This window comes from Dromiciops gliroides, chromosome 1 (assembly GCF_019393635.1).
Source record: "Dromiciops gliroides isolate mDroGli1 chromosome 1, mDroGli1.pri, whole genome shotgun sequence".
Taxonomy (NCBI): Eukaryota; Metazoa; Chordata; class Mammalia; order Microbiotheria; family Microbiotheriidae; genus Dromiciops; species Dromiciops gliroides.
The window spans coordinates 746,605,405-746,628,747 of NC_057861.1; the positions used below are offsets into that span (position 1 = coordinate 746,605,405).

The window sequence follows — 23,343 nt, forward strand, 5'->3', positions numbered from 1 at the left end:
TAGAAAGTCTTTTCTGATATTCACTGCACAAATGCTGGCCCTGCTCTCAGTAAATATTCAGTTCATTCAATAAACATTTATTCATTAAAAGCTTACTATGTGCCTGGAAATACAAAAACCATCTCTCTTGATCTTGTGTCTGGAGACAAGGTCTTTCCTTTGTAAAATTTGGAAACTCTCCACAATCTGCTTCCTCTTACCCTTTTACGCTTCCCCCATCCCTTTTCATATCATTTCTCCTCACATTCTTACTCTTCCAGTCAAACCAGCCTGCTAGCTGCCCCTTGCACGACAGACAAGTTCCCACCTCCATGCCTTTGTCTGATCTGTCCCTCATTTCCATAATGCAGTATCCACCTTGACCTTACACAATCATGAATTTCCTTCCTAGAACAGAGCAGACATCACCCTGGATACAAATCTTTCTTGATCCCACCCCACTCCAACACACAGATGTTGCATTTACCAAATGGTGTACATGCATTTTCTTTCAGGTAGAATATGAGTTCTTCTAGGGAAGGACTGCTTGGTTTTGGTCTTCACATCTTGAGTGCTGAGCACCCAGTATTAAACACCTAGATAACTGTTGCCTTATATTATATTGAGATAGAGAAAAAAGAAAAAGGGGCCAGTTGTGTGGAGCCCTTGGCTAGTGATTACATACCCTATGTTATAAATAATACAGAGCACAGACAATTAACTTAAATTTTTTCCCTACTGGGGCTTTTTTTTTTTTTTGGCAAAGCAATGAGGGTTAAGTGACTTGCCCAGGGTCACACAGCTAGTAAGTGTCAAGTGTCTGAGGCAGATTTGAACTCAGGTCCTCTTGAATCCAGGGCCCAGGGCCCGTGCTTTATCGATTTATCTCCTGCAACACCTAGCTGCCCCCCCCAGGGCTTTTAAGTCACCTTACAGAAGTCCAGAGAAGCTTTAATTACCTTAATAATATGATAAAGAGATCACATGAGTCTAGGGAGGGCTAGGCTACTCCCCCAGCAATATGCTTGGGTGTCTGGAGCAAGGACAGATAAAGGCTACTTGGTCTTCTGCTTTAACTTATAATGAGTTTGCTTGGGAAAGAGAACAGAGGAAAAATGTGTTTCAATTTTTTTTTTGTGTGTGTGTGTGTGTGTGGGCGGGGGGGGGGGGGAGGCACTACTGGGAGGAGGCGATCCTGTGTCATCAATATATCTGCCTTCCCCACCAATCTTTAGGGGTTTCTACAAATAGCGGGGTAGCTGGTTAGCACAGTGGATACAGCACTGGTTCTGGAGTCAGGAGGACCTGAGTTCAAGTCCAACCTCAGACACTTGCCAACTCACTAGCTGTGTGACCCTGGGCAAGTCACTTAACCCCAATTGACTCAAAAATAATCAGGGCAGGGGGTGGCTAGGTGGCGCAGTGGATAAAGCACTGGCCCTGGATTCAGGAGTACCTGAGTTCAAATCCGGCCTCAGACACTTGACACTTACTAGCTGTGTGACCCTGGGCAAGTCACTTAACCCCCATTGCTCTGCAAAAATAATAATAATAAAAAAAAATAATCGGGGCCATCTCCAGTCATCCCAATGGACATCTTGCCACTGGTCCCAGATGGCTCTGGAGGAGGTTGGTGACCCTGTACAACCCTCCGTCCCTTAAATCCAATTCAGTGCAAGTCATGACATGCCCCTTATGTCACGGTTCTCCTGGAGGATGAAGGGCAAACAACAACCATTAGTAGCATGGACTGCAATCCATTCACTTAAGCAAAGCCAGGGAGACTTGAAAATTCATAATTTCAAGTAAAGCTCAAGGTATCTCAGGCAACACTATGCGGGAGAAGAGAACAGCAATAGCCTGGAACTCAGGGGAGACTGGGTATTTGTACTAACAGTAACTGACATTTTTATAACCCCTACTATGTGCCAGGACTCCCTCCCCCACACCCCATGCAATAAGCACTTTAAAATCATTATCTCATTTGCTCCTCAGAACAATCTTGGGAGGGAAGTGCTAGTATTATTCCTATTTTGTAGATGAGAGAACTGAGGCAAACAGAGGTTCAATGACTGGCCCAGGGTCCCACAGCTAGTAAAAGTCTGAGGCTGAGGCTGGATTTGAATTCATTTTCCTGATTCCAGCTCAGTGTTCTTTGCACCATGACGCCACCTAGCGGCCTTTGTCTGCCAATACTCTCCAAGCCTCCATTTCCTCATCAATAAAATAGGATAATAACACCTATCTTGGGAGCGTTATGAAGATCGAATGAGACAAAGGAAGAAAAGGATTCTGAAAATCTTAAACTGCCATAGAAATGGGAGATATTATTTTCTTGAGTCTGATCTTATGTGCCATTTCTCATCAGTTTTGAGGGAGAAGAAGCCTATTAGGGCCTGTAATATGGGCAAGAGAACTGGTCTGGTAGCCTGGAAGCTCGGGTTTAAGTTCTGTCTTTGACACCTCTGGGCTGTGTGACTCTGGACAAATCACCAAAACTCTCAGTGCGCCAGGCAACTCACTAATACTTTTAAGTTGAAGAGAAGGTGCAAGGTTACTATATTTATTTGCTGTTGTAAATTGTGTGTCTACTCTATTCCACTGATCTACCTTTCTATTTATTAGGAAGTACCAAATAGTTTTAATAATTACTTCCTTATAATATAGTTTAAGGTCTGGCACTGCTAAACCTCCTTCCTTTACATTTTTTTTTCATTAGTTCCTTTGACATTCTTGACTATTTGTCCTTTCAAATGGCTTTTGTTATCATTTTTTCAATTTCAGTAAAATGTTTTCTGATAATTTAATTGGGATGACATTGAATATATAAATTAGTTTTGGTAAAATTGTCACCTGTTATATTGTCCCTCACTACCCATGAACAATGAACATTTCTCCAATTATTTAAATCTGATTTTTTTTTGCAGGGCAATGAGGGTTAAGTGACTTGCCCAGGGTCACACAGCTATTGAGTGTCAAGTGTCTGAGGTCGGATTTGAACTCAGGTCCTCCTGAATCCAAGGCCAGTGCTTTATCCACTGTGCCACCTAGATGCCCCCAATCTGATTTTATTTGTATAAAAAAGTTTTGTTCTAATTTTCTTTATCCAGTTCCTGTGTTGGTTTTGGCAGGTATACTCCCAGCTATTTTATATCATGTACATTTATTTTATATGGGGTATCTCTTACTATCTTTTCTTACAGAGGCTTTTTTGTGATATATAGGAATGGTCTACTTCCAAAGATGATTAGGGAAAAAGGGAAAGAACATCTGTGGTCTAAAATATTTACTGCGGCTTTCTTTGTGGTGGCAAAGAAATGGAAATTTTGGGGATGCCCATCAAGTGGGGAATGGCTAAACAAGTTGTGGTATATTAGTGTGAGGGAATATTACTGTGCTTATAAGAAATGATGGGCTTCTTGATCTTAGAAAAACATGGAGAGACTTATGTGAAATAATGAGGAGTGGGGGCAGCTAGATGGTGCAATGTATAAAGCACTGGCCCTGGATTCAGGAGGACACGAGTTGAAATCCGGCCTCAGACACTTGATACTTACTAGCTGTGTGACCCTGAGCAAGTCACTTAATCCTCATTGACCAGCAAAAAAAAAAAAAAAAAAGAAAAGAAAAGAAAAAAGAAAAGTGAAATGAGTGGAACCAAGAGAACATTGTATATAGTAATGACAGTAATATTCTAAGAACAGCTTTGAGTGAATAAATCATTTTAAATATTATAAATACCCAAATTAATTACAAAGGACACATGAAGGATAATGCTATCTGATAAGTAGAAGTATGTATAGAATGATTTTTACATAAATATATACATTTGTATCTACTGGTAGCCTTCTCTAGAGCAGGAGGGGGAGAAACAGAAGGAAAAAAGGGAAAAAAAGAATCTATGTGATAACTTTATTAGATAATTAAAAGGAATAACAAATTATGCATAATACATGTGGAGTTTTATGTGCAATCATCTTTTAAAAAATTATACTATTATGGAAATGCTTGTTTTATTCCAAAAATTAGAAATAAAATAAATATTTTTTAAAAGAGAAGGTGTGGACTTTTATGGGTAAAGGAAATTCCCTTTACTGTTGAAATTACAAGTGCACTCCCTTTTCCTAGAGAGAGCAAGGACAGGAATCATATGCAGTAATGCTAGAATGTCTGGGAGGCACAGAATGCTGACAGCCCTCACTTCTGACTGAAAGAGTTTCAGTGTTTTCAGTAGACAATAGGGAGCCAGTGAAGCTTTTTGAGCCCAGGAGTGACTAGAGAATGAGGAATATAGAATTATGGTCCTTTCAGTTAAATGAAGGATAAAGTGTAGGGAAGAGATGGAGGGGTTGATATCTGTTCAGAGGCTACCTGAATAGTAAAATGGTACCAAGAGTTTATACTAGGGATGGAGTGTGAGGAAGGAGAGAAATGTGAGGAAAGGGAAGGATGAAAGAGATGGGGTGGGGGTAGAAGGGATAAGACCCATTAAGTGATTGGATGTGAGAGATGAAGGAAAACAGAGAGCCAAAAGGTGTCCCAAGGATAGCAATACAGGAGACTGAATGATTGGTGAAGCCACAAGCAGAAAGAGTGAAGTCAAGAGGAGGAAGAATGTGAGGGAGAGGATAGAAGCTTCATTAGGTATTGGTGAGTATAAGGTACCAGAGGCCTTCTGGCTGAAGTTCACAGACCCAGAGAATCTCTCAACTGGAAGGGCCCTTGATGGTTGCCCAGTCCAACCCAGTGTCCATCTAGTTCAGCCTGGATTTGAACAAGAACCTCTATTCCAGTATTCTACAAATCTTAAAAGAGACAAGCTAACTACCCCAACAACCATAACGCCCTTTCATCAATATGTACTGTCCAGAATTTTGACCACAGCCCACAAAACCTCAAGAAATCCATTAGCCAAGAACAGACTCGGGTGAAGCATAAATTAAAGAAATGGGGGGGGGGGGGCAGCTAAGTGGCGCAGTGGATAAAGCAGCAGTCTTGGAGTCAGGAGGACCTGAATTTAAATTTGGCCCCCAGACACTTGACAGTTACTAGCTGTGTGACTCTGGGCAAGTCACCTAACCCTCATTGCCCACCAAAAAAACCCAAATTAATTAATTAAACAAACAAACAAATGAATGAATAGATAAATAACTTAATTAAAGCAATGGAATGGCCTTACTTCCCTATTTCTCCAGGAGACATTGAAACAGATATTTCAAGTAGGCATTCAGTGCTACAGGAGTGAATTAAAGGGGCCAACCTGCTTTTAGAACATTGAACTGAATAGCAAAGTCCATATTTGAATAGAACTGAATTAGATTGAATTGGGGGGAGGGGTCAGTATTGTATAGTGGATAGGGCTGGGAAAACCAGGGCTCCCATCCCCCCTCTGAGAGGGTCTCTGGGACCCTGACCAAATCACTTTATCTTTCTGAGCCTTCGAGTCTTCATCCGTAAAAGAAGGAGGTTGTGGTGAACAAGGACCCTTCCAGCTCTATGTCTATGGACCTCTGAGCTGAATTAATTTTCTGCATTTGGTTTGTATATGAAATGCTGTACTGGGAGCAGGTGAAACTGCAACTGTTGTTGGTGCAGTTCTGAATTGCTAAGTTAGGTGGGAAATGTCATTTAACTGAGTGTCCTTAAAACTGAACCCTTGACAGAGAACCTACGATCACTCCAGAGAGAGATAGGGACAGAGAGACACAGAGAGAGACAGAAAGAGACAGAGAGAGACAGGGAGACACATACAGAGACAGACAGACAGAGAGACAGAGACAGAGACAGACAGATAGACAGACAGAGACACACACAGAGACAGACAGATAGACAGACAGAGACACACACAGAGACAGACAGATAGATAGACAGAGATACACACAGAGACAGACAAGACAGAGAGACAAAGATAAGAGAGATGCACAGAGAGACAGAGAGACACACAGAGACAGACAGACAGATAGACAGAGAGACAGAGACAGAGACAGACAGATAGACAGACAGACACACACAGAGTGACAGACAGAGACAGAGAGAAGAGTGGATAGATCACATTTATTATTTGTTTCATGCTGGTCACTGCTAACTGCTGAGGATACAAACATAAGCAAACAAGACAGTTCTTTCCCTTCAAGGAGATGACATTCTAGTGAGGGAAGAAGGCACATCAAGGGGACACATGGGGGTGGGGAAGATTAGGCACCTCCCCTCCCAGCATGATGTGAGGAAGGCTGGTATCATGGATGCCCGGTATTGGGCAAGAGAAAGCTCACCCATAAGGGGCTACTGTACCAGGGCAGAATCCAAAGTTATGTTGAGGTAGAGATGAAGATGAGGGCCAAGAATATACTACATGGTGAATAGAAAGAGTGTTGCTTGCTCTAAACAAGTTTGTGCTTCCCTGCCTTTTCTTTCCCAACAGAATCTAGCACAGTGCATTATGCGTGGATCAATAAAGATTTATTGGTCGACAGGGGCACTAATCTGTGCAGCTATAAACCATACATGCAGATATAAACACTTTCAGGATATGGGAAAGCCATCTGAGGATCTTGGGAGAGTCAGCTGCCTGTACCTTGGCAGGTTTGATTGGTTGTCATCATACCAGATAGTGATATAATGTGTAAAAAGGTCAAACAAAAATAATTCATGTAACTCACTGGTAAACCTCAAAACATTATATATGTGCCAGAAGGAATAGCATATGTGGGACAGCTATGGTGCTACAGTAGATAGGGTCTGGAGTCAGGAAGACCTGAGTTCAAATGCAGCCTCAGACACTTACTGGATGCGTGACCCTGGGCAAGTCACTTAACCCTGTCTGTCTCAGTTTCTCATCTGTAAAGTCAGCTAGAGAAGGAAATGGCAAACCACTCCAGTATCTCTGCCAAGAAAACTCCAGATGGGGTCATGAAGAGTAGGGCATGACTGAAAAATGACTGAACAATAACAACAGTGTGTATGTGTGCATACATATATAGAGTCAACATGCATATACACATACATCTTAAAAGTATTGTCTTCTCATATTATAGGAAGGTGGACACTGTAGAGCTGCTTATGAATATTTACATATGTGTATATATAGACATGCATGTATATGTATGTGTACGCGTGTGTATATATGTATACATATACATAAGTGAGTATACATACCTATATAATATAGAAACTGGATTTTTTTCAAAAGCAGCTTTACAAGTGCCTGCATTTCTACAACATGAGAAGATACTAGTTGATTTTAGCCAAAGCCATGTAAAAACTGAGATAAAGGCAGAACCAGGTTGCTGTCCATCACAAATAAACAAGGAGTCCAAAGCCTGTTGTAGGCATCAGCCCTGGTTTCTGCCCTGGCAGCCCTAGGTGAAGGCAGTGTCTCTGTCCCCTCCAGATGGTGAAATTGTTGACTAGGTGGTGGTTTTCACCTTTCCAATGCCCTGCCCCCACTCTTTTACCTGCTGCAAAAGGTGACATGTGTAGAGCAGGTGTGTCCTTTCTCCTTGGCTTTTTCTGCTCTAGGTCACTGTTATGAAGAGCTGGACTCAGTTTGCCCTTTGGTGGGTTCTCTTTGATGTCACATCTTTTTGATAAATGCTCAGAAAGAACACCTGCATGGGCCAGGGAGAAGACAAGGAGAAACGGTCAAACACCTACATAGTATCATGCAAAATATCTTAGGATCTATCTCAGACTCAGAGTGTGGTCTTGATGGTCTCCCAAAGCAGATTTCAGATATACTCTCTTTGTGTCTCTGCTCTGTCTCTGTCTTTTTCTCTTCCCCTCCCTCAAACACACACACACACACACACACACACACACACACACACACACACACAAGCAAATACTCAGGAATAAGATTTCAGATGCAGAGATGCAGACATAGAAGGAAACCAAGACTCTCCAGCTCAGGTGTTCTTAACTCCAGGTCTGGGAATTAATTTTTTTAATGTAATTTTGATCACAGTATCTCAATCTAATTTTTTTCCTTTATAATCTTAAGCATTTAGTTTATGAACTTTAAAATATTATTCTGAGAAAGGTTACATAGGATTCACTAATTTGTAAAAGGGATCCTTAACTCACAAAAAGCAAAGATCCTTTGATCCTGCTCAATACTTGCATTTTGTAGATGAGAAAATGGAGGTTAAGTGTCTTAATTAAGGTCACAGAGGCCGAGTCAGGATTCAAATTCATGTCCTCAGACCTAGATTCAGCATGATTTCCAATGTATTATGCAGAATGGTATCATGGATAGAGTCCCAGACTTTAGTCAGAATGAATTGTTTGAATCTTACCTCTTACTTTCTGGCTTAATCACTTAACATTTGATTTCCTTATCTCTGAAGTGATAGAGCTGGGGCTGACCTTGAAGGTCCCCTTTAGCTCAAAATCTACAAGGACTTGGCTACACAAGTCCTTGAACTTCACTCCAGCCCTTTCCCTCCATTCCAGTCCCAGAAGTACTTCTCGCTCCTACAGCCTGACTCAAGACATCAAGCTGCCCCCGAAGCTCATACTTTCTATGCTTCCTTTCCCCTTCCCCAATATCCACTTAGTGCCCACACTCACCAGAACTGAAAACCCAAGACTGTTTTCCCTAGCATCAAGTTGGCCCCATTTTATAGACTGAACAACCGACAGTATTGAGTCACCTGTCATAAATGGAGGAATGTGCAGTGCAGGTGCATCTTTTCTCCTTGGCTTTTTTTGCTCCAAGTCGGGGTTTGGGCCTCCCTGAATGGCTTTTCCCTTCCTTGGCTTCCTTTTAATGTCACAACTCATAATGAACTGCTCCGAAATATCATCTGCATTTGACAAAGGAAGGTAAAAATGGAATCCTGTAAGACCCTGGTCACAAAGTGAAAATTGGCTATATGAGACAGAAAATCTCTTTTAGATTGTTTTTGGGTTTGGTTTTTGGGGGGTGGAGGGAGAAGGAGAAGGAAGGGTGCAAAAAGTATATGATCAGAAGATGCAATTTAAGCTGTAATTAAATACATGATGACAGAATGGTTTCCAGTATTTATAGTCACTCTCTGCCTTCTCTTGCGGTAGCCCTAAGGGCACCTGAACACTCTGCATTTTTCTTGCTACTAAAATTCATTTAGAAGGAAACACAGATGAGCAGGACAGTTTTGAAAGTTACAAGGTAAATGTGTCACAGTTTTAAAAAAGTATTTGAGATTCATATTCTCATATATAATCACCTTTTTTGTCTTACTGTGAATATAGAAAATGTTATTTTACTTTTTGTATTTAAATGAAGAATTTTTAAAAAAATTACCTTATATAAGACATAAAATATAAAATTATCTTATGCAATATATAAGGCAAATATATAAAGTGTAATTTTTTCCTAATTCATACCTCAAACAACCAGTCATTAAATCCTGTTTCTTAGTTTATATAGGTAAAAACTCTCACTTCACATATATGGAAACAGAGGCCTAGAGAATTGGAGTTTCCCAGAATTAATCGTCAAGAATTTATTAAGCACTTAGGGGCAGCTAGGTGGTGCAGTGGATAGAGCACTGGCCCTGGAGTCAGGAGTACCTGAGTTCAAATCTGGCATCAGACACTTAACACTTACTAGCTGTGTGACTCTGGGCAAGTCACTTAACCACAAATGCCTCACTAAAAAAAAAAAAAAAATTATTAAGCACTATATGTACCAAGCACTATACATAGGTAGTGAGTTTCAAAGGCAAGATTTGAACCCAGGTCCTTTGAGCCCAGATCCACTTTGTGCTTGGACTATTAAAATAACCTACTAATTGTTTTGTTTGTCTCTACTTTGTCCTGTTACATATCATAATTCCTTCTTAGTGTACCCTTACTATAAATGAGATGAGGCCTCAGTTGAGTTTATACAGAGTTTCTTCAGGACACAGGTTCACAAGCAATAATCAATATCTCCTTACCTAGTCTAGTCCCACAATTCATAGACAACTGATATTGGGGAGCTGCCCAGAGCCTAACTCACCTTAAAGGACACAACACAATAAGGTTTTCTCTACCATATAGAGCCTCCAGAAAATCATACAACTGACACAAAAGAAAGGGAGCCTTCATGGCCACAAATGGAGTCCTGGATCAGGTCTCATTACGGTGTTAGTAACTGGCACCAAATTAAAGCTCACCATTTTTAAGCTGGCTTAACTTGATAGGTTATTTAAGATGACCAGCATCAGCAGTTTGCTTGGACTTGTGTGTGTGTGTGTGTTTTTTAATCTTGGTATCTCAAATATGAAATTTCCACAGCGTGAATACTCCCTCCCTACACTGATTCAAATTGTGGTCTTCTAAGTCCTAGTTAATGGTTTCATGACCTATTGTGGTCACAAATCAATTCTCGACTTGCTGTGATTGACCTTTTTTGAGCTCCACTGAGCTAATATTTGAGTGAAAGACTTGGCATCTAGCATGGGGGCCTTGTCTGTGTAGCTAGTCTGTTTCCACGGATGCTTCCATCAATCCACCTTACACACAAATGTGAGATTAATCTCTTCCTAAAGCATCTTTTCTATTGTGAAATTTCCTTCTTTGATAACCTGTCTCTTTCCCGCTTTTTAGGTCCACCAACCTAACCCTAACCCTTCTGGGCCTTGGTACCCCATTCAAGGCATTTTCCCTAATCTGAATGCTGTCCCCTCTCTTCTCTGCAAATCTATACCCTTTAAGTTTATCTAGACCCAATTTATCTAGGAGATATAGAGATAAAATGCTGGACACACAGTCAGGGAGATATAGATTCAAATCCTGCCTGAGACATTTAGTATTTGGGCAAATCACAACTTTCTTGAGACACAGTTTTCTCATTTGTAAAATGACTCTGACATCTAGGGTCCTTGCCAGATTGGAATCTATAGAGCTATGAGTACTATGCACAATGCTGAGAATACAGCATTTTTTTTTCTTTTCAAAGAGTTTAAAAACTAATGATACTTAGAGTAGGAACAAAATAAGTAGGGACAGGAGTGGAACCTGTGATTTCATTGATAGATTGAACTCCAGGATGAAGAAACTATGGCTACTAATGGAGGTGGGTATATTCACTGTCACTTAAGGTATTCGGGAGTTGCCTAGAGCACCAAAAGTTTAAATGACTTGGCTAAGGGAACACAGATAGTGCTTGGCACATGGTAGGTGATTGATAAATGCTAGTCAATTGACTCTCAGAGGTGGGATTTACACACAGGGCTTCTGGGTTCTGAGAAGGGTTCTCTAATTGTTACATTGTATTAACTCCATAAAATGAGAATAAAACTATATTTGAGGGGCAGCTAGGTGGCACAGTGGATAGAGCACCAGCCCTGGATTCAGGAGTACCTGAGTTCAAATCCGGCCTCAGACATTTGACACTTATGAGCTGTGTGACCCTGGGCAAGTCACTTAACCCCCATTTCCCCACCAAAAAACAAAACAAAAAACCCCACAAAAACTGTATTTGAATCAATATGTAATATAGGTGAGGGGAGAAGTGGGGTAAAGAGCTCAAGGAAATTTGAGGAGGGAGTGATGACTTTTGTCATTACTCAGAAAGTTGAACTTCAACTGGACCTGCCAGAAAGTGCGGGGGTTTCTTCAGGTAAAGATGAGGTGGGGGAGAATTCCTGAGTAAATACGTGGAGGAAGAAGAAAGAAGGGTGATATTAGGGAGTAACTGGGAGACCAGTGTGGCCACAATTTAAGTGTACAATGGGGCCTCCTGTGAAATAAAGGGGCTAAGGCTTAGAGGTAGAATGGGGGCAACCTTGAAGGCCGGACTAACAAGTTTGTATTTCATTTCTTAAGCATTGGGGAGCCATTAAAAACTGTTGAGCAGTAGAGGGTGATGGTCAGACAAGTGCATTAGGAAGAATAGCTTGGCAGCTATGTGCAGAATTGATTAGGGAGGGAGGGCAGTGAGGAGAGCATGTGACAGATGCTTTCAGAAAGGCAAATGATGAAGTCTCTCATGATACTATTGTGGACAAGATGGAGAAAAGTGGGCTAGACAACAATATATTTAGATGGCTATGGAACTGGTTGAATGACCTAACCCAAAGTACAGTTATTAATGGAATGATGTAAACTCTGTTCAGTAGGGATCAGGAAGAAGAATGGAGGGAAGAGGTCTACAGAGAAATGCTCCAGGGATACATCCTTAGCCTTGTGTTTTTCAATGCTTTCATCAATGCCTTGAATGAGGTCATAGATATCATGCATGCCAAATTTGCAGATGTCCTGAAGTTGGCAAGGACAGCTGGATGTGGATCTTTTTGTACCCTACCTAGCTGGGGAGTACACACAGGATGACAGGCAGGATCCAAAAAGATCTAGGCAGGCTAGAGCAATGGGCAGGATCCCCAAGATAAAATATCATAGAAATAAAGATCACAGGGAGAATGGGTCAAAGGGTGGTGGGAGTGGTGGTTAACAGGTCACTGGTTACCCACCGCATAGAGAGAGAAAGCTAGTAAAATTGGGGAGATAGGAGTGGAATTGCAAAATGCTGATGAGTGGGGGTAAGGAGAAGAAAACCTTAAGTCAGGGCCTGTAATGAAAGGGAAGACTGGGGAAGGATTGATAGAGCTTGAGAGGGTGGTTAAAGTCAAGGGTTGGCCTTTTAAAAATGATATCCTAGACCTGAGAATGAATGTAGGCAGACAAGGAGTCAACAGAGAGAAAATTATAGAGCAGATCATTAGAGAGATAGTTGGTGAACGTGTAGAAAGGGAAACAGAGATTCCAGGGTTCCAGCATGGATGGCTTAATCAAGAGTAAGGCATGACAGGCTAATCTCATTATTTTTCTGTTACATAGAGTTTTCACAAACCTTTGATTAAGAGCATTATGTTATTCTTGAGAAGATGATGAAGAGACATGGGTTTGGAATTGGTCAAAAAGTTTTCATGAATTCTTCAACATCAATGTTAATTAAACAATCATTTATTAAGTACCTACCAGTACCAGACACTAGGCTAAGTGCTGTAGACACAAAGAAAGGCAAAAAACTTCTTGCAAGGAGTCCACAGTCTAAAGAAGTCTCTGGTAGAGCACCTCAGGGATCTGTGATTGACTCCACTGATAACATCTTTATGTTACATAAAAACATAGACATCACGCTTATCCCATTTGCAAATGGTCCAAAGCAAAATGTATATCTAACCCCCTGAATTATAGAGTCAAAGTACAGAAAGATAGAACACCATAGGCTAGAATAGTAGTTCTCATAGCTTGGTTTGGGGAATCCTGAGACCCTTTCAAAGGAGCCCATGACTTTGATACTAGTTTCATGATGATATCAATATTTTAATTTTTAACATGGCAAACATATCACCAAAAGACAAAAAGACCTATTTGTACAAAAATATGTATAGCAGGGTTTTTTTGTGGTGGCTAAGAACTGAAAATCAAAGGAATGCCCATCAATTGGGGAAATGGCTAAACAAACTGTGGTATATGATGGTGATGGAATATTATTGTGCTATAAGAAATGACAAGCAGGATGACTTCAGAAAGGCCTGGAAAGACATGTATGAACTGATGTATTGTGAAATGAGCAGAACCAAGAGAACACTGTACACAGAGGCAGCAATATGGTTTGATGAAGAACAGTTTACAACTTGACTATTCACAATAATACAATGATCCAAGATAATCCCAAAGGACTTTTGATTCCAAAGAACGAACTGATATTGATGGAACAGACTGAAGCATGCTATTATTCACTTTCTTTCATTTTTTCCTTTTAATCAAGTATTTTTTGTACAAAATGACAAATAGGGTAATATTTTACATAATTATACATGTATAACCCATATTTGATTGTTTGCCACTTCAGGGAGTGGGGAGGGGGGCAGAGAAAGAGGGATAAAAACAGGAACCCAAAACTATAAAAAAATAAAGACGCTATACTGTAAAAATAATAAGCCTCATCAATATCCTCTTTTGGGGGGAGGTCTTCAATAATTTTTAAGAGTATAGAGGAGTCTTGAGACCAAAAGGTTTGAGAACCAGTGGGCAAGAGTACTGAGCTGGATTGGTAACTGAGTAGAGATAAATAAAAAGGCTTATACTTGGGTACCAAACAACTAACTCCATATCTCCAAGATGTAGATGTCATGGTTAGATAGTGATTGTTTTAGAAAAAAGATCTGGAGGCTTAAGTAGACTACAAGGTTCTATCCGAGCCAGCAGTGAGATGCAGCTACCAAAAAAAAAAAAAAAAAGTGGCTGCCTTAGAAGGGGAGGAGCTTTCAGACATAGGTGAGTGACAGGTAGTCCTGCTGTAGTCCCCAGATCTAATCAGACCTCATCTGCAGCATTGTGTGCCATGGTTTCAAAATGGCATCAATGAGCTAGGGAGCAGCCAAGGAGGACAGCCAGGATATGAAGGGCCTTGAATGCAGGTCATGTGATGACTGGCTGAAGAAACCAGGTATATTTAGACTGGATAAGACTCTGGAGAGGCATGAAAGTCGGCTTAAAGTTTTTGAACTTGGGATTGTGAAGGAGAGATTATGCTTGTTCTGTTTGGCCCCAGATAACTGGGAGCAGTGGGTTGAATATGAAAAGATGGAGGGAGAGAGGGAGAGAGAGAGATGGAGAGACAGAGAGAGACAGAGGAAGAGAGATAGATAGAAAGAAAATGAGAAAGAGACAGAAAGAGAAAAAAGAGAAGAGAGACAGAGAGGGAGATACAGAGAAAGACAAGGAGAGACAGGAGACAGAGAGAATGGTGGGGAGAGGGAGACAGAAAGAGACAGAGACAAAGAGATAGAGACAGAGGAGTCATAGAGAGACAGAGACAAAAGAAGGGAGAAGGAGAGAGACAGAGACCCAGACAGAGAGGAAAACAGACACACATACAGACACAAAGACTTGGTCTCAGAAACAGAAACCAAAAGGTACTAAGAATTAGAAATATCCCAAAGTAGAGAGGGTTGCCTGGCAAGGCTCTGGGTGTCCCCTCACTGGAGTCAGGAATGACCTGGTAGAAATTCTGATTCTGATTAGGGTTGTACTGGCTGGCCACTGAGCTTCCTTCTACTTTCATTTGTGATTCTGTAATTATTACAAAGAAGTCAATAGTATGTCTCTCATGAACATTGCTACATGACGTCCTCAAGACCAATCTGAACCATGATCCTAACAGTGGATCCTCATGGAGAGCACTGACCCATATGGCCCCTAAGTCATTACTTCCATGTTCTTTTTCCAGAGCCTGGATTTTGCTTCAATTTTGACTTTTACTTAAATTGCGCCTTTTGTGGTTTCCAATTTTGGAGAAATCTCTGAACATAAACTATCTTGATGGCAAATGGGGAGGGGGCAGAGGCATGTAATAACCAAAGAGGAGCATAAACAAGGACTATGAATATGCAAGAGGCACATCGATCAAAAGTGGGAGCATCTCATTTTTAGAAATGGGTAGAGACCGAGATGCTTCTGGTATTTTCATTACAAAGGTTATGCAAAAAGTCAGTTCTGGAAAGGAAACAGATTGACAATAAAGCTGAAAAAAACTGTTTAAAATTCTGTCTTGATAGGCAAAAAGAGATATTTGAAATATTTTATTGAAACCGCACATGGGGTGCATGCATACAAGTAAATACTGGAAGCGGGCTATAATGCCACATTCAGTTTATTGCTTTACAAATGCTGAGACCGTGACTCTTTTCTGATCAGAGAGGAGAACAATGCCTCGTTCTTTTTTTTTTTTGGTCTCTAATTAATTTCGCTCTAGAGCTTCAGCTAATATTTACATGCTGAGCCCAGCAGGAGCAAATACTTTTTGTCTGTCCATCTGGCAGTGGCTCTGTCACCAGAAGGCGCAGTCTATCAGGTTTCACAGGGCCTCACTTTTTCTCCATTGAAAGCTGCCAATGGGCAGCATTTATTGCTGGAGAAGAGACTTCTGATTCCCACAGTGGCCCCTGACATCAGCCCCATGATATTTACCCAAGTGGTTGCTGTGTGTGTCTCGCTTGTCCAGTCTTTCTTCTGGGAGTTTGCATGACTGGATCCGCTCAGTGGACATCATTGAAAGGAGGTTATCCGAAGCTACAGAAGAGTGAGAAACACTCATTAAATAATCCACTCAATAGACATTTAGTAAGCCAACGTTATATGAGCTTCCTCACCCTTACCCAGAGTCCTCTATGGCAAGGAATTCATAGGTCTGGATTCTCCATGCCTATTTCCCCCTCCCTCCCACCCCCCAAATTGCAGGGAAGACACAAAAATTTAAGTGACATAGAACAAGAGATTTAGAACTGGGAAAGATCTTGGTGGTCCTCTGGTCTTCCCCCAGCTTTGTTCGACAGCTGAGGCCCAGAAGTCACACAGGGAAGAAGGACATTTATATGGCAGCATAAGATTGAAAACTTGATGTTGCACATGCCATCTCATTTGATCTTCACATTCATCAGAGCTGGAATTTGGGCCCGAGTTTACTGATTCCAAATTCAAGACTAAGTCCATTTACCACACTGCCTTTCTCCCAGTGATCCCTGAAGTTCCTCATATATCTTCTTGCTACCAAGGCACAATGCCTCTCTACACTCAAGATGGTGGTGTGTGTGTGTGTGTGTGTGTGTGTGTGAGAGAGAGAGAGAGAGACAGAGACAGAGACAGAGAGAGACAGAGAGACAGAGACAGAGAGAGAGAGAGAGAGAGAGAGACAGAGACAGAGACAGAGAGACAGAGAGACAGAGAGACAGAGAGAAAGGGAGGAATATAACCAATGGACTGGGCTCCCTGTGAATGCTTAACCTCAGCCTTTTCTACAGTACCTGGAACAGAGTAAGTGTCTATAAATCCTTGTTGAGTGACTAAATGCCTTGTGGAATCTCCCTCTTTAATTTATTGATGTCTTTTGATTGAAGGACACACATATACACACATAGACTTGATAGTGAATGGAGAAAGTGCTAGACTTGGAGTCGTTTCATTCCTGTTTCTGGCAAGGATGAAGGTGATGAAAGCTAACATTTATATAGCACCTACTATGTGCAGTCACTGTTCTAAGCACTTAATACACATTATCTCATTGATCCTTCCAACTTTATGTCTCTGAGCCTCAATTTTCTCATGAATAAAATGGGGATAATACCTATAGCCCCTACCTTTTTATGCTGATCAATGTTTAATGACTGCTTCTCCAAAGAAAGTGATGCCTTTTATGTTTAATTGACATAATTGATATTTTATCTATCACTATCTTGAATCTAGACAATCATCGAAGCCATAAATCATGCCCTGATTTGTATCATTTATAAATATCCTCCTGAACATTTAACAATTGAGAGTCCTATGAGCTTGTTCAAGTGCATACCTAGACCTGCCTCCCAGGATCCCAGGCTGGAATGAGAAGAGCATCTCAAACACAGATCATCTCTTACTATGCCTGTGTTTCAGAGGAAGAAACAAGTTCCTGGACACTTCAGAGGCTGGATTCTTTGGGGCCTGGAACGTCTGTGTCACTATTAAAACCAGAAGTTTCATTTTCTCTCCCCCAGCATGCATGGTTGAGGAGATCAAGGACTGCATTTTGGTTCAGAAAACTTCAGTTTAAAGTTTGATTCCACTATTTTAAAACCAAGAAGTCTATGTTTTTTTCTACTTCACTTCCATTTTTGAATATAGGCTTCCCTCCTCTACCCTCGGAACCATCCCTTAAATCAAAGACTTTAAAAAAAAAAAGAAATAGAAAAAAATTAAGGTACAAAATCAAAATCTTCAACCTAACAAGCCAAACAACATGTCACTTGCATCTTACAATATATGCAATCAGAATAACACTAAAAATAATTGGCATTTATATAGTGTTTACTATGTCAAGTACTTTACAGTTATCACATTTGATCCTCATTAAAAAATCCTGGGAAGTAGGTGCTATTATTGCCATTCCCATTTTACAGATGAGGAAACTGAGACAAAAAGAGGTAAGGTGACTTGCCCAGTGTCACAGAGCTAGTGTTTGTGGCTAAATTTGAACTCAGTTCTTCCTGACTTGAGGTCCAGTGCTCTGTATACTGTGGGGCCTCCTGGTTCTCCAATAGTCCACACCTGAACTTTTCTACCTTTGTAAAAAGGGGAGAGAGACACATTTTCTCAACTTTTCTCCATGGCTTCCCTACTTATAATCTGTGTGACCACGGCTACTTCACCGCCTGGGTCTTTGTTTCCTCAATTGTAAAATAAGAGCATTGGACTAAAAGTCCCCTGACATTCCTTCCAGCTCTGAGTGTAATATGGACTTGAGAACTGGCTCTTTCTAGATCTTTTCTCATCTGTAAGGTGAGGTGACCCATAGGCTTCTGCTAGTCCTGAATATTGTGATATAGTCTCTTACCTGAATTTTCCTGAGCCCCCAACTCTAGTCTTTCCATGTTTTTAGCAGTGGTCTGTGTACTCACAGAGGAAGCCCAGGGGGTGTTCATGAGATTGAATTAGAAACACATCGGTGGAGAACTAGGGAAAGCTGACATGCAGTTGGTCCAGATTTGGCTCTTGTTACTTTCCCAGGGCTGACGTCAGGGGCTGCTACTCTTACAAATTCACTTGGAGAGGAATGATGAAGGATGGAGGACAGCCCTCCTCCACATGGCACCTCCTTGTGGTCTGCTAGTGATGCTAGCTCAGAGGACCACAAACTCAGAGGGTCCTACCTAGCTGGAGGGTCTTGGGTACAAGCCCAGTGACAGGGCTGTCCTTCAAGTTCAGCCTATCTAAAACCAGAGACCTTTAGCTCTAGGTCAGCCATGGGATGAGGGATGGTTGTTTCAGCCCTAGCCAACATCTATTACAGCTTTCCTACCATATCATAGAGGTTGTGCTCTGCCTGGGCAGTGAAGGAGCCCACCCCATGAAAGCCCAGGTCACTGAAGAGCAGTTTTTGGAAACAAAGTGACCCCAGGGCTTGTCCTTTAAGGACCACAGCCTGTCCCAAAGTTCCTGGGTCACTGAAATCTAGATGAGGGCTTCTTAAACTTTTTCCATTCTCAAACCCTTTTTGCCCAATAAATCTTTACATGACCCCAGGTATATAGGTATATAAAATAGTTATACATAACCTTTTACTGTTGCCAAATGTTTCGCAGTTCCCACATTTAGCTATGTAACCCCACATGGGGTCATGACAAACAAACAGAATCCTAGCAGCCTGGTGAAGTTTATTGCAGGCCCTTAGAAAAGCTGAGTATCCCCCATGAGATGAGAGGCCTATGAGATCATTGTAGAACAGATGGTATCATTATTCATTCCCCCCCCCCAAGCCTGGCTTTGACAGTCACCCTTAGCCAGCCCATAAGTCCCAATTACTCCAACAGGTTTCACTTCAGGCCACCATTTCCTATAAATAAACTCTTCCTGACCCAAGGGATCCAAAAGACACCCAATGCTGGGACCCAGAGATGAGCTAGCCCACCTAGGGAAGTCACTAGTAGCATCTTTTTTTTCAAATCAATGAGTGTTAAGTGACTTGCCCAGGGTCACACAGCTAGTAACTGTCAAGTGTCTGAAGCCAAACTTGAAATCAGGTCCTCTTGAATCTGGGGCCGGTGCTTTATCCACTGCACCACCTAGCTGCCCCCAACAGTAGCATCTTAAAACATGGTTGTTGGGTGATTGGTTGGTAGGATGGGAAGAATGATGAGAAGCATTGTGGTATACTGGAAAGAGTAGAGCCTTTGGGTCAAACACTCCAGGCTCAAGTCCCAGTTTTCACATTTACTGCTTGTGTGACCTTAGAAATTAAGTCACTTTACCTTTGTGGGCCTCAGTTTCTTCAGCTATAAAGTGTGAGTGGTCTCTGAGGTCCCCTCTAGCTCTAACTCTATGATTCTAAAAAGAAGCCCCTTAACCTCTCTGAGCCTCAGTCTACTTCTATGCAAATGAAGGGTCAGCATGTGATGGCCTCTGAGGTCCCTTCTAGCTCATATTGTGAACTTAGGGTTCAGAGCAGAAATGGACTGTGCTTTCCTTCTCTCTGGAAATGAGAAACCCAAAGTAAAGCCAATTTCCCCTAGTAGGTAGGTGTTCATTCCTCGTTCTGCCTAGAAGTGAAATCAAACATTCTGGAATTGTCTCCACTCTGCTGAGCAGATATCTGAAAAGTGGATAAAAATCCAAGCCCTGATTTATAGCCTGATTGCACCCTGCCACATATATGAATACTTAGAAACATGGCAGCATTTGGATAGTTGATTAAATGTTCCCAATTTTCACCTTCATATTGAACAACAGATCCACAAAGTCTTTGTGTTAATTCAATAAGCTTTTATTAAGTATTTTGATGTGAAAGGCAGCATGGTGTAGTGGACAGAGAGCTCTCCTGAGAGTCAGGAAGACCTAGATTTAAATTCTGCCTCAGACATATTCTTCGTGCGACTCTGTGCAAGTCACGGAATCTTTGTGTGCCTCATCTGTGAAAACATCTTACAGAGCTATAAAGATCAGCTGAGCTAGGACACAGTGCTTTGCAAACCTTAAAATGCTATCGAAATGCTAGTTATTTTATTTGTCAGTTTTAGGGAACATTGTCTAATCGTGTCTGTGCAGGGTTTGATTGTGCTGCGGTAGATCAGCTCCCAGATATTTGGTGCATTTTGTAGTTGTTTGGAATGTTTCGATCTCTGTTATTTTCTCCTGGATTTTGTTATTGCTACATCTAGAAATGCTGTTGAATTTGACTTTGTATCTTACTGTTTCATATAAATTACTTAGATTGAAATATTTCAGAATGAAGTATTTATAATTAAATGTTAAATGTAATAGAAATAAAAATTGCAGATGACAATTACACGGACAGATGTATACAATCAATACCGTTTCCTGGGTGGCATTTTCTAGTGCAGTACTTGTCAACCCTTTGTGTCATGTCTCTAACCCAAGCAGACTCCACCCAGTTTGTAGAACTCCCATAGATGGGTATTAACCTCTCAACCAGAGAAACACTTACAGTCATTTTAAGTCTCCTCCTTACAGGTGGAGCTGTTAAAAGCCTGCCATGAAACAGGAGTTTTGAAGTATGTTCTAGGATTTGGAAAGAGTAGGCATGGTGTCGTATGAGAGTCATAAGTCTCAAATTTCTGTCAGGACAGAAGAGCAATCCATTAAAAAGACTTAGCTTGAGCTACAAATCAGTTCAATTTCTTATTTCTCAAAAAAATGAATGGTAAGTGGTCCTGTTTGACCAAGAAATTACTCAGTTCCAGCTAATGCTGAGAGTCGTGATAACTGGGGGTTTCTTTGATAGATGCTCCTTTCTAACTGACAAACACAGTTTGACAGAAAGAGACTCGATCTTTCTTTAGTAATAGGAAAACAGCTGTCTGTATACATTACACACTTCATCAATGAACAGTCAAGAGAAAATGAATTCTGCCTTAGGCAGCCAGGTGGTTCAGTAGCCAGAGTATTGGACTCTGAGTCAGGGAGAGCTGATTTTAAACACTGTTTCAGGTACTTACTAGCTGTGTGAGCCTGGGGAAGTGAATTCACCTTACTGAGCCTAAGTTTCCTCATTTTAAAAATGCTAATTATTATTATACCTACTTCGCAAGGCTGTTGTGAGAATCAAATGTGATAATTTATGTAAAGTCTTTTTCAAACTCAAAAGAGCTAGATATGTTCTTATTGTTATTATTCCCACATTCTCTCACAATGTCTCCATTGTGACCAACTGTACACATTTGGAAAGTGGTTGACAAGAGATGAGCATGCCATCTCTTCAGAAGGAATGATGACTAATAATAATAAGAAAAATAATAATGTAGACATAATATTACTATGGCCATTAGCAAAATTAATGTAGTATAAATATAATTTATTTATTTATTTATTATTTTAATTTATTTATTATTTATTATTATTTATTAATTTAATTATATTTATTATATACTTAATATAATATATAGTGTAATATGCATGCTATATTATAACAGTATGTATTGTATAATATACTATAACATGTAAAACATTATGGATGATATAACATAATTAATAAAAATGTTATTATAATAACATTCCTTCTGAAAAGATTATATACTCATCTCTTGTGTATACATTTGTGGAGACATTGTAAGAGAATGTGGATGGGACTAAGATTAAGAAAAAGATTAAGACTGAAGGATTTAAAATAAGCAGAGTGACTTTGTGGAACTGAAATGATTCCTAGCAAGCACAGAAATCTTCCACAGAGTTTCACAGAGTTATAGATATGGAGATGGAAGCATCCTCATGGGTCATTAATTCCAAGATGACCTTGAGAGGTAAAGTAACTTGTCTAAGGGGTCAAAGCAGAGCCAGGCACTGAACCCAGGACAGAGGGTCCAGAGAACTGAATGGGAGCTTAGACACCAGCTGAACTGAGCTTTTATTTTACATATGAAAAAACTGAAGCCTCATAAGTCTAAGAACCTGCCTATTGTCACACAGGGAGCAAATGGAGGAGACTCATGTCCTCCAAACCTAGTACCACATCACCCTGGGTGGCCACTTACTGGGGCTACTGTGAATGCAATTACTGGTCAGGCATGGGCTCACCTAGTTGAAGTGAAGTGGAGAAGAAAGAAAACTGGATTCAGAATGCAGAGAGATCTGGGTTCGAGTGCCACTTAAAATCTCTAGCAGTGTGATTATGGACAAACCACTCAAAATCTCTGAGTTCCTGTTTCCTGGTTTATAAAATGGGGATGGTTTTTTCTGTATTGCCTACCTTGAGGTATTAGTGTGAGGATCACAAAAACTAATCCAGGCTAAGTCCCTAGTAAATTCTAAAGGGCTGCATAGAAATACCTGCACTTAGTCTGGCCCCTGAGAGGTCCCTCTTTACTAGGAGATTCTATGATAAAAATGATATCACTGAGTCGAACATTATTTTCTCATTGGTTTTAATATTTTCCTTTCCTCCAAGGTAATTTAAGCATGGGTTTATGTATTAGCTTAAAAAGAATATCTCTCCTAAACTTCATACTGTCTTAATGGCTCAAGTACAGCTCTACTTATTGTGCCACATTGAAGATTGGGCACCAATGAAACTTCTAGCTTAAAATAAGAAAAGTTTGTTCATTTTGTAACTTGAAAATTCATGGTTTATCTGGAACAATCTCCCCAAAAGTAAGGAATAGGGTGGTTTGATTTCTTATGAGCAGATGGATAATCCTTCATTTCCTCCTGGCTAGTAGACTGGTTAGAAAAGCCCTTCTACTCTATGCACTTGGACCTTTGGACACTGTCCCACCAAAAGCCATGGCTGTCTCCCTCCACTTCCCTTTAGGATGACATATTGCACAAAACACCCCAAACAAATAAATGAATAAATAAAATAATTTCAGAAAAAAGAAGCCTCTTTAGAGTGGATCAGCCCCTTGTCCC

At 40.7% G+C, this 23,343-nt stretch overlaps 1 protein-coding gene across 1 annotated transcript in view; it reads right to left on the reverse strand.

Annotated features, from left to right (window-relative positions):
* The window catches only part of PPP1R17 (protein phosphatase 1 regulatory subunit 17), a 30,897-nt gene that overhangs the window by 7,354 nt on the left and 200 nt on the right, over nucleotides 1–23,343 (reverse strand). Inside the window, exons 2-4 of the mRNA XM_043979089.1 lie at nucleotides 15,925–16,026; nucleotides 8,631–8,783; nucleotides 7,434–7,586 (exon numbers count right to left, since the gene is read on the reverse strand). Of these exons, the coding sequence (XP_043835024.1) occupies nucleotides 7,434–7,586; nucleotides 8,631–8,783; nucleotides 15,925–16,006 (388 nt within the window). The 5' untranslated portion in view covers nucleotides 16,007–16,026. The remainder of the gene's footprint in view (nucleotides 1–7,433; nucleotides 7,587–8,630; nucleotides 8,784–15,924; nucleotides 16,027–23,343) is intronic.